At 39.6% G+C, this 12,711-nt stretch overlaps 1 protein-coding gene across 1 annotated transcript in view; it reads right to left on the bottom strand.

Annotated features, from left to right (window-relative positions):
• Window positions 1-12,711, bottom strand: part of sll (slalom) — a 51,133-nt gene that overhangs the window by 24,479 nt on the left and 13,943 nt on the right. Inside the window, exons 3-5 of the mRNA XM_067157442.2 lie at window positions 12,420-12,628; window positions 5,848-6,072; window positions 398-548 (exon numbers count right to left, since the gene is read on the bottom strand). Of these exons, the coding sequence (XP_067013543.1) occupies window positions 398-548; window positions 5,848-6,072; window positions 12,420-12,628 (585 nt within the window). The remainder of the gene's footprint in view (window positions 1-397; window positions 549-5,847; window positions 6,073-12,419; window positions 12,629-12,711) is intronic.

Here is a 12,711-nt window from a genome sequence, read left to right as displayed (position 1 = left end):
AGTTTCGACCCTGTTCAGGGTCATCATCAGCCAGTTTGACTGAATTGTATAATTGAATGTTTATGGCTGATGATGACCCTGAACAGGGTCGAAACTGGTACCAAATATTAAACTGTAATGTAAAAAACTGCATTGCAAAAGTATATTGTATTGAATAGGTGGAATCGTAAATTTTACTTAAATAAATATAGATGAAATGATATTGGAGAGTGTTACTGGAATGAGAAATGAGAGGAAAAACCGGAGTACCCGGAGAAAAGCCTGTCCCACCTCTGCTTTGTCCAGCACAAATCTCACATGGGGTGACCGGGTGAGAAGCCGCTTGAGCCACGGAGGCTCTAAACAGAAACATTTAATATTTTACACTGGTCAAAGACACTATAATAATCACCAGTACCTTGGAGATCATCGGCACTTCCCAGCAGGAAGAAAGTCATGCCGACAGAGATGAGGACAGCTGTCACGTACTCATAATACTCGTACTTCTTTTTGGACACCAATTTACCCATCACCATCACTGGTATTATCTTGGATGCTTTGGCCAAAACCTGCAACATTCAACAGTTAGGCAGGTGACACTGCACTTGTAGTTAAAACACCAAAAACACTGGAAACCACTGCTTCAACAGTACTAATTGTGTAATATAATTTTAGATATCAGATACAGTAAAACCTCATTAAGATGTTTCTGCAGGTGACGAGTGTCACAGGTGAACAATGTAGTGGAAGTGGAAAATGGTTTATTGAAGCCTTTATTTGTAAAGTGCGGTAATGTTGTATTTGAAACGACCTAACCTGTACAGTGTAATATTTGTAACATATGTATTTATAAAAAGTAGATTTCAGTTCTGTACTTAATGGAAGTATCCAGAAAGTTACATGAATTTTTGAACAGGGTGTGTTGCCTTTTGTTGGTTATGTGTTCTAGAAGGCATTTTCTATCTATTCTGGAAATGGAAGATTCGCGAACACGCGTATTCGAGAAGTTTAGTTTTAAAGTTCGCGACTGAAAGTAGGAATTGTGATTGGTGAAACTAGGTGGGGATGGGCGGACTCATGCATTCTGATTGGCCACTCCAAGGCCAGGGTTTACCTATATATAGAGAGCGAAGCTGCGTTCGTGAGAATTCGGTCTGTCTTGTCTTGTCTTGGCCCGGTCTGCCTTAGTCTGTCTGAAGTTTTACGTCGTGTGCGACACCTCACTTCTGGGATAGGCCCCCTTCGGGTAAGCACTTTTGAATTTCATTCCGGCTAAAATTTCCGTAATGTTCGGTTGCTATTTCGTATAGGAGTCTGCCCTAGCCTAACCTCGATTCGCCAAATTAATTTTTTATGACGCCTTAGCTTTTCAGCTGGGCTTGCCAGTTTGTTTTCGAGGCATTCCCATTTCTTGTTTCACGAAATATGCAGATTGTAGTTTAATATATTTACCTTGGGGTTTGCCTCTGGTAGTTCACTCTCACTTGATGTACGCTAGAGTTTTGGAGAGTACGTTTACTTCACTGTAAATTGCATTGTACAACTGCATTGGTAACTAGATGTATAGTTGGTTTGAAATTTTGAACTTGCAGAAAAGCATTATGAAAGAACTTCTAAGTTATGTGTATCACAGAGCTTATAGTTCGTAAGTTGCAAGTTGGTGGATTTTGTTTCGGAATGTATTTGTAAAACTTCATTTGTAAATAATATTTTTCAAATTTAAGGATCACGGCGAATTATTTCGGAAACCGCAACCTAAGCCATGTCCATGTCCTTGGTAAAGTCCTAGCTCCTTCCACCTTCCTGGTTTATTGTCCACTAGTTGGCCCTACTGATATTTACGTATTATGTTGTTGTTGGCGGATATCCGCGTATCCAGCTGATGTTTCGCTGAGTGTGTAGTGTTTTCTGACATTGTGTAGTTGCTCTTACTTCTCCCCCTTATTGTGTTTAGTGCTTTGTTTTGTGTAAAAACTGTAGTAGCGGTAACGAGGAAAGAGAAAGTGTGAGAAAATATACTACTGAGTACACAAATAAAACCTATCCAACATAGATATGAAAGTACTCTATTCCTTTTTTTTTTACAAGTGTACATTTTACGTCGTGTATGTACGTGTACAACGAAAGATGTAGGCTATCTACAATTTCGAAAGATGAGACGAAAGAATTAAAAGGCCTAAAAAAAAGAAGAGAGGACAAATATGAAAACTTCTCCACTGGAGCTTATTAAATAATAACAATGTATAATAATAATAATAATAATAATAATAATAATAATAATAATAATAATAATAATAATAATAATAATAATAATAATAATAATAATAATAATAATTTATAATTTTGTGAATATATTTTAGTATTGAAAAGGTGGAAACGTTTACGTTGTTATTATTATTACTTATATATTCTCAGTTCAATACGGACCAAAAACATGAAATTCATAACCATTAATAATAATAATAATAATAATAATAATAATAATAATAATAATAATAATAATAATAATAATAATAATTCATCAATTTTGACATTCTGTTTTACTCTAGGCCTACTAGATGGCACACAGAGTAAACCGAATATCTCCTGGGCGTCTGTTGCTGAAATTGAATGAATTTGTCGGATAAACACCAAATGTGTCACCAGAGATCTTTTACATGCCTACACTGTACGACATGAAGTGTCAAATGGATTCTTTTTACGCCCTTCAAAAATCTGACTAACTTTGCCGGGTTTGAACCCACTATCTTGGGATCCGGAGGCCGACACTCTGCCACTAATCCACAGAGAGAGCCAATAGTGTATTAAAAGGTGTGCAAAACATCAGACAAATATGAAAACATCTGCACTGGGGCCCATAAAAGTATCAATGTATTATTGCAGACCACACTCTTTCTAAAAGAAATGTTAGCTAATGCCTTATATTTTGGACCAGTGGGTTTGTTGTTTTCTGGTAACACTCTTCGACCATGAATTATTTGGAGAGTAACCTTGGCCATGTGCAAGTATGACTTTGATGGCCATCTTGAATGCGACAACACTTCGACTGAATCGAGTAGTCGAAACTCGAAGGTAAGAGTTTCAACAAACGCACCGCCGCTGAAAGATGCTGATGCCTGTCCATTTCCTGGATTTTAATTTTGTCTCCATTAGTAAGTGATTTCACGACTTTTTCAGTATCCGTAACTGGGCTACCACAAAACAAATATGCACCATGCTAGTCAACATCACAGGATTATATTCCTTAACAATACACACGTTATCAAGCGATAAATATTCGCTACCCTTCACTGCATCACTTAACAAAGAATTAATTTCTAACTTCTGAATGGAATGTGAAATACAAGCACGAACACGCTTACTGGGTTATTTAGCAATATCACCGGAAACCAGCAAGCAAAACTGAACTTGCCTCAGGGTAATGGCTTGCTCCAGAGTTTGTAAAGTTCAGGAATTCAAGGCCTTTTCCCATTTTTGTGCAAATTTCGCCTGACCTGCCTCCTGTGGCGAGAGCTCTGTGTTAGAAATCACATTCTTTTCACAAGGGAAGACAAAAGAACATTTTCAGGGCTATGAAAAATTTGATTGTGAAAATGAAAAGCTAGAACCTGTTTTCCGGTCAGTGACCGGGTCAGGGATGGAAAGAATGAAGTCCCCATCTTGCGGCGAGGATAGGAATTGTGCTGGCTGCCGATTAATGACTGACAGATGAAATGAAATGATAATGGACAGCGTTACTGGAATGAAAGATGACAAGAAAAACCGGAGTACCCGGAGAAAAACCTGTCCCGCCTCTGCTTTGTCCAGCACAAATTTCACATGGAGTGATCAGGATTTGAACCACGGAACCCAGCGGTGAGAAGTCGATATGCTGCCGCCCGAGCCACGGAGGCCTTCCACCTGATTTACTCAACTGTGATTATTATCTATGGGGTACTTAGAAAGACACAGAGAATCATCTCATCTTCACATGTTGCAGGAACTGAAAGATGAGAACAGGCATGAAACAGATGAATTCCTTTTTGCTAAATTCAGGAGTGTGAGTGAGAAAATATTCTCATGATATGCTGCTACTTTGAAAAAGGAAGGTTTAACATTGTTGGAATTTAAGGCAATATTCTTAATTTAACTTTGACAAGGTTTAAAAAAAAAAGAAATTTTACTATACAGTAGAGTCTCGTTAATCCGAACTAATTGGGACCGGAGTCTGTTCGGATTACGACATTTTCGGATTAACCGGAAGATATTTTCTAATAATAATGTTATTGTTTTTCGTCTCGCTAACTACTTTTACGGTTTCCGCAGACGCCTAGGTGCCGGAATGTTCTCCCGCAGGATTTCTTTTACGTGCCAGTAAATCTACTTACACGAGGTTGACGTATCTGATCACCTTCAAATACCACCGGACTGAGCCAGGATCGAACCTTTCAAGTTGGGGTCAGAAAGCCAGCGCCTCAACTGTCTGAGGATAATAGTTTCTACAATGCAGTATATACTGTAATTTGAAATGTCCATTCTTTAGCAGTTACATCAATAAAATATTGTATAAAATTACAGTAGCGTAGTTCAGAACCCGTAGAGAAGAAAACGACTAAAAGCAGGTTAAAACTTGTTTCCTAAACAGTAACGGGTTAAACTTTTGCATTGTGCCCAGGATGCGAAGAGCTGCTTGTGATGTTTATTTAATAGCGATTGGATGGAAGCTAACTGTCATCAATTACAAACAGACCTAGAAATTGTAGCTATGGTGGAGAAAGAATCTGGAGTTGATGAGGAACAGAGTGACGATGAAGAAGACCACAATGAACAACTAGTGTCCCATTCAGGTGCCACAGCCGCCTTAGAACTAACCTTGCCATACGCTACGCCGAGCAACACTCCCCTGCTATGCCTACTGATGTGATGTTTATGAGATGCTGGTTTAACACTGCATCTTCGAGTAGGTTCCAATCACTACGGCAAAAGAAACTAACATGCTTCGTAAAGATATACGACCCGTATTTGATGCTTTATGATGTGTAATTATGTAAGTTATTCTAGTAAAATATGACTAATAAAATGCAAGTAAGTCTGTATTCTATAATATATTCTTTCATTTCAATAAGGAGAATTTTTTAAAAATTGAATATTTCAGTTCGGATTAACCGGACTTTCGGATTAACAGGGTTCATATTAACGGGACTCTAGTGTATTTCAATGCTCTTATTGCACAACTTTGTTGGCTAGCTGTAAATGGTGGATTTCTTCGCAGCATACTAGCAAATCTTGCCAAGGGCATACAAGCTGGGAAGATGACTGACAAGTTAAATAAAAGCTTGGTACTTACTCGCATTTAAAATGCATCACTTTACTGAAATTAAATACCTTTTAGTTTTGATTAATCATTGTAACACGCTTGTAAACTTAAGCTCCTGCTAAACTTTATTAAAATGAGGTCTTAAAAAAATTATTTATGGATTCACACCACTCAAAAGAACACTGTGGTTTTACATAGCCTCCAGAACATAGAAGGGGAATGGTTACCTCATTACAGGAATGTGTTAGAAATCACATTATTTTCACAAGGGAAGACAAAAGAACATTTTTTCAGGGCTACGAAAAATTTGATCGTACCAAGTGGTATCAGCAAAAATTTGTGACGCGGTAAGCAAGGTATTTTTATATAGATTTATTACGACGTGAATCGGGACTTTGAATTTACAACGTGCTACGCAAAGAAACGGCTTCATGAGGAACTCACCAGCGATGTTTCACAGTATATAAATATGGGGCCACCCTGCATCAAACCCAAAAACTTGTGATCATGACCCACCAAATTTCAGTATCGATGGATTTATGATCTTGACAAGGTATTAAAGGTGGACTCACTTGTGTGGGGAAGCTGACGTACTTGAGGGCCTCGTACTGGCACCAAGAGCTCATGATGTTGGAGAAGGAACAATACACGTACTTGTAGAGCGGAGCCGTGTGACGATTCTGACGAGTCAGAGCTATGTACAACCCTGACAGGATGAAAGCCAAAATACGGTTCACAAACACTAAGAACTGGGAGTCCTTGAAGCGACCTTTCACACCGTTGGCATCCACATACTCCTGAAACAGAGAATTGTAGAAATGTAGAAAATACATGCGACTCATACAGAGTTATCCATAGAAACCGTTACCATTTTAATGAGTTAAAATTTCCTTCTGAAAGTTAGTACAAACTTATTTCTTTCACAACTGGCTTTACGTTATACAGATAGGTCTTATGGCGACGATGGGACAGGAAAAGGCTAGGAGTGGGAAGTGGTCGTGTCCTTAACTTAAAGTACAGCCCCAGCATTTGCCCGGTGTGAAAATGGGAAACCACGGAAAACTATCTTCAGGGTTGCAGGCAGTGGGGTTTGAACCCACTATCTCCTGAATGTAAGCTTTCAGCTGTGTGTCCCTAACCGCATGACCAACTCGCTCAATAGTATACACTTAAATTTGAATATTATAATCTTAGTGCCTCTGTGTAGCCTCAATTGTGGGGAAAGTAAGAAGGCTGAACTTTGCCAGTATGGTCACGTCATGAGAAGAGACTAATTCTGTGGCCAAACCAGGACTCAAACTTAACGCTAGGACTAGGGTTCGTTGAACCCACAATCTGATCATCATCATTTACCATTTTCCTGCCGACACCGGCAAATGTGGTTTCTCTCCACTATTCCTCATCCATCACTGTGTTCCAGTCCAGGTTTTGTTTCCTATGCTGTTCTTCGGAGAGTCCATCCATCGTAATCTTGGTCTTTCTCGTCCTCTCTTCCCTGTCATCTGTCTTTCCAGTACTCGTCTTGGCAGTCTTTCTTCTTTCATCCACTTGACATCTATAACCTCCTCAATCTGTTCTATTCCAGTTTGTCATTTAGTTTTTGTATATTCAGCTCTTTTCGTATGTCTTCATTTCTAACTCTATCCCTCCTTGTCTTCTGTTCCACACTCCACAGGAATTTTATTTCAGCTGCCTGTACTCTATTCTCATCTCTCTGAGTCATCGTCCAAGTTTCTGCTACATGTGTCATTATAGGTAAGTAATATCCCTTGCACATTAATTTTTAGCCTTCATTAGTACATCTTTATTCCATATTAATCTCCATACCGGGTGGTAAAAGGCACTCCCAGCTGCATCTTTCTATTCATTTTCTCTCAGGTCACTTCTCAATTACTTGAAGTGTTCTACTATTTCCAGTTCGTTGACTGCAATTCTGATAGCTCCTTTTCCTTCTTTTACTACCTCTACTTATCACTATCGTCTTGCTCTTTTCCACTTTGATCTTCAATCTCCACTGTTCAATCCTTCTATTTAGTATTGTTGCTGTACCTCTTCCTCATCTTCTTCCCAGACCACATTATCATCTGCACGCATTCTTAACCTCCATTCTTTCCCTTCTATAACCTTTTTGATTTCACCAACCTTTTTTATCATCATCATGAATTCCTTCCAGCGATCCATTTAAGAACGATGTGCCTCCATTTATTACGGTCCTGGTATGTTTCTTTCCGCTCAAGGGCATCATCCAATTGGTCTTTGTCACATAATGGTCTTTTCAAAATATTTTCTCGGGGTGGCGTGCACCAACCAAGATTAAGTTCTACTTCTGTAGTAAAGCACTGTTGAAGTCAGCATTCAGCGACTTCCATGCGAGAGTAAATTACTTCCGAAGTATTTTAGTCCTGTCAGATACTCCCGGACTAAATTACTACAAGAGTAAAATGTTGAAGAGCACCATCTTGTAGTATATTACTAAAGAAGTAAATCACGCACGAATATAGGTTAGAATTTATTTTCACATCGTGCAGGATCAGACTTCTTGACTAATTGAATACTGTATTGTATAAGAGAGGAAGACGTTTCAAATGTGGTTATGGATTACATTGACGATCTCGACGAAGAAAACGATGGGAATATAATAGTGCATGCAGTGCGTGAAAGGCGAGATCCGTATGATATGTACATGGAGAGAGAGTTTAAGGAATGTTTTGGCCTTAGGAAGGAATCCTTTTCTTTCCTTCTAAATCAACTTGTAGATCATTTACAACAAAATTCAGACAGAAATTCAGCTGTATCTCCCAAATTGTTGTTGCCCTGCGAGTGTTTGTACTGGAACATTTCAGTTAGTTGCTGGTGATCTAATAAACGTTCACTGCACGACTGCTGGCCATATCTTTTATTGCGTGGTTAGAGCAATAGTGAGGTTAAAAAGGAGGTACATAAATATGCCTGCAAATGATGATGAATGTTCTGAAAATAAAAGGAAATTCTTCACGTTGGCTGGTTTCCCACACATCGTGGGTACAATTGACTGTACGCATGTTCCCATTTTGTACCCTCCTGGTGACAACGGCAAACTTTTCAGAAATTGGAAGGGGTATTTTTCTATAAACACACAAGTTATTCGCAATGCAAGTGTGAAGATCATGAATATTGTTTGCCAATGGCCTGGTTCTACTCACGATGCACAAATATGCGACAATAGTGCTGTTGCAGCGAACTTTCAGCATGGTTTATATAATGGAATGTCAGTAGGAGATAAGGGTTATGTCTGTACAAAATTCCTCATGACACCACTCCTACAACCAAATACACCAGCTGAGCACCGGTATAACACTAGGCCTACTCATGCAAAAACCTGCAATGTTGAGTAACACACTTTCGGAGTGTGGAAATTTTTTTTCCAAATCTTGAGAAGGAAATGCGCTTCGCGCCTACAGCATGCGGCAACACAACAGTAGCTACGGCAGTCCTCCACAAATTTCGCTCTGGATGTAGGCGATATGTATGAAGAAAGAGACTTGTTCAATAACAATGAAAACATTCAATTTGTGAATCATGAAGAAAATATAGCAGGAAATGCCATTTGGCGAATTATTATAAATGATTACTTTTCATGAATGTGAAAACCAGTCAGTGAATTTTTCCATGTTCCCTTGTAAATAAAGACAGTATTATGAGAAATCTTTACTCTAAATTAAACTAAATAAAATGTGAACTAAATAAAAGGATGACAATATTTAAACTGGAAATAACCATATTTTATATGAAATTACTGACAAAACTGGTAAACGATATACAGTAAAAATAGTTACACATTGTTCTAAACTTCAATCCGCCGTTTCCGATACACTTTCACATACTTGACTCGTGTGATTTAAATAAGTCACAAAGTTGACGGAGTTTTCTGCGGGCATAAAACATATTTTGTTCTTTAATAGTTCTAAAACGTTCATTTTCTTATTGTGTACCTCCTCTTGCATTTCTCTCTTTTCATTATCGACATCTTCTCTTCGTGCTCTATGCAAAGGAAGTACAGATGCATCTTATGTAGGTAGCTTTTCATGCTGCTTATATAACTCATTGTCCTGTCTGCTAGGGCGTCTTCTAATTTTCTCAGTACCTCCAAGATCTGTAATACAACAAAATATTTGTCTTTACCATAGTATAGCCATAAGAATTTCAGCACATACACTTAAGAAGTTTATGAACAATTTCAACAGAATTTTCTTGTCGAATAAAAGTTAATTTTATACTTACCAACTTTCAGATTTCCAGCAGAATCAGTAATAGAAATTTCAACTTCATGATCCACCGAAATGTCTTAACTTGGGCCTACTTATTATCATTATACAGATGATCAGCGTAAGTGTCATCAGCTCCATGTATAGGCTTATTATTGTTGTTGTCTTCCATGTGGTTAGCAGCTATCGCATCATCGTCATAAAATGAATTAATACCATCCAACACCTGGGGCATTATTTCAATAATTATTGTTGATACATCATCAACGTGCGTTGTCTGTGGACCACCACCAGTTTTAATTTTTTCCCGCACCCTGTTCAACGCTTCGTTCTTGGCACTTCTGTCCTTTGATATTGTACTCCCCAGGCATTCAATCTTCTCTCACTCGAATGTGAGGTTACAAGTTGTATTTGTCCTGCTAACTTTCATTGCCACTGTTTTGCTCTTGCTCATAGTTAACTTATATTCCTTAAACTTGGTGTTCCAAAGATCCAGTCTCTTCTGAACATCTCTCTGTTTCTCCCCAAATGGCAACCAAGAATGAGTTAGCTAGAAAATTTATAATTTCCAATAAAGGACCAATTATACTGGAATTATGAATTTTTTGCCAGGAGCTTTACGTCGATAGGTCTTATGGCGACGATGGGATAGGAAAGGCCTAGGAATGAGAAGGAAGCAGCCGTGGCCTTAATTAAGGTACAGCCCCAGCATTTGCCTGGTGTGAAAATGGGAAACCACGGTAAACCATCTTCAGGGCTGCCGACAGTGGGATTCGAACCCACTATCTCCCGGATGCAAGCTCACAGCCGCGTGCCTCTACGTGCACAGCCAACTCGCCCGGTGAATTATCTTCTTTTTCTTGTTGTGCCATGTCCATTGCTGAACGTTGGCCGCATTCACAGCGAAGTCTGTACAATGTTCAGCTGTCCTCATCCGTCTACTAGAATCTAGTTCTGTCCAATCACGTAAGTTCTTCAGACCAGAGTGTTTCCTTAGACTGCGTCCTCTACGTCCATCGATTTTTCCCTGCTTGATCAATTTAAGTAGCTTGTAGCCTACTTTTCGTTCCTCATGACATGCCCAAGGTAGACTTTCTTTTCTTGATTGTACACATCAACATTCATTCACTCCTCATGTGTCTGTGACGTGGTCAGTCCACAAGATCCTTAACATCCTTCGGAACCCCCGCATCCCAAATCCTCTTAATGGTGTTACATTTCAGAGTCCATCTTTCAGTGCCGTACAGACACACTGAATATACATGGCATCTGACTAAGTTGTGACGTGTCTGCAAGGTGAGGCTTCTGTCATGCAGTACCTTATTTTCAGAAAACTAGCATGAACCGTTTATATTCACACACGGATCTCTAAATCCAGGTCTAAGTCCTCAGTAATCCAGTTGCCAAGGTACTTTCGCACTTACTCAACTTGTTTCTCATGAAAGTTCATAAGAATGTACATGTTACGCAGTCTGGTGATGGCCATACCCTTTGTCTTGTCAGTGTTAATTTTGAATCCAAGTTTATCCCCCTCTTCTAAGATTCTGTGTACCAGGTGCTGAAGACCTTCAGTACTACCAGCAATTCAGGACAAAATAATATTTCAAGCTTCCTGTCTGAATTGATATCTGCATCATCTGATGACCTAGCACGCATCAATTTTTGTAAACAAGACAAAGTCTCTCGTAGTGCACTGGCACTGCCTGTGGCTCCAAGCAGCCTGTGCAGTGGCTTCCACTAGGTTGGTAGATGCAGAGTGGGTCTCGGCCCACAAGTGGCCGTGGCTGGGCCGTAGTCCAACAGCTCTGCACTCTGACCGGTCAACCTACTGTTGTTCTACGCCTCTGTATTCGGGAGAGGGGAAAGGGCTGGACCTCACGGCTAGTCCATACCGCCGGCTGTCCTGAGAATGGTTTTCCATTCTCCTGCACCAAGACGAATGCTGGGACAGTTCCTAGTATAGGCTACAACCGCCAACCCCCTCACCTTCTCCGAGCATCTCCTTCACCATAACAAATCTGCCGGCCTGAGAGATGGCATTACCGTCTAAGAGGCCCGCCTCCCCACTTCAGGGGAAGAATGAAAACATTTCAATAGTAGTAGCCTTCACTATATGCTCTAGCCATGCATATTGATGGAGGTGCTAGTTACCACCTCAGTGTTCTGTCCAGAAATGTTTCATCAGCCGGGTGACAGGAATGAGTAGCTGGGCGGGAAAAAGGGCGTAAAAAGTGGATATGATAAAATTTCAGTTTATTCCCCTCAGGATGAATAATATTCCACAGGTAAATATTAACTGCAAAACTGAACTACTTTAGTGCTATGACAATGAAGACATAACAGAGTATTTTGAACTTCCGATTCCGCGTTAATCCAGGCATCGGTCATGCATGACACTATGTGGTAGTCAAGCTAAACAGTTAAACTCTGGTGCAATTATTCTGACAATATTGAAAATTTGTCATTTAAATAAACAGTTTTACGGTACTTACATTTAAATTCGAAACACCCAATGATTCAAAAATATATTAATATTGTGGAACTAGCACACATCTAGGTTATGTTAGCCGGGTGTGCTATAAAAAGGTTCTAGGGGCCCAAACTGGTACACTGGGGCAAAATGCTGCCAACCAAGAATGAGTTAGGTGGGAAATTTAAAATTTAAAATTTCCAATAATGGACCGGTTACCGTTATATTGGAATTATCAAACAGAAAAGACCAGTGAAAATATTCATGGTAATCCAAACCTGAATTCTGGTCGAACACAGAATTCACAACACACGAAACATTTTTCTCACCTATAGTCAGGCATGGGAATTGCAAGCATATTATGAGTCCAAAGTCAAAGTTCAAAAAATTAGAATTTCACTCTTATATCAGGGTAAAGTCAGCTATTTACCTGTGTCATTACTTTCTCCTGAAGCAAGCCCCAAGTGAGGTAGGAGAACTGGAGTCCCAGGAAACAAAACAAGATGAGGACAGTCTCATGTAACGTGCTGCGAATAGGAGCAGAGCCGAGAGCTGCAGGCGACGGAGCTGGGTCCGTGCCGATGATGGGGTCTGGACCAGCCAGGCACAGCCGTATGCATGTGGGGAAACAACCAGATCCTGAAAAATAACCCAGTTTAAGATGATAGTTCCACTACATAACCAGAGCTGAACATCAGAAATTTTAAGGAATCCCACACAGC

Source organism: Anabrus simplex, chromosome 13 (genome assembly GCF_040414725.1).
Source record: "Anabrus simplex isolate iqAnaSimp1 chromosome 13, ASM4041472v1, whole genome shotgun sequence".
NCBI classification, from domain to species: domain Eukaryota; kingdom Metazoa; phylum Arthropoda; class Insecta; order Orthoptera; family Tettigoniidae; genus Anabrus; species Anabrus simplex.
Note: the sequence above shows the minus strand (reverse complement) of the source record. Positions and strands in the feature narration are given on the sequence as shown.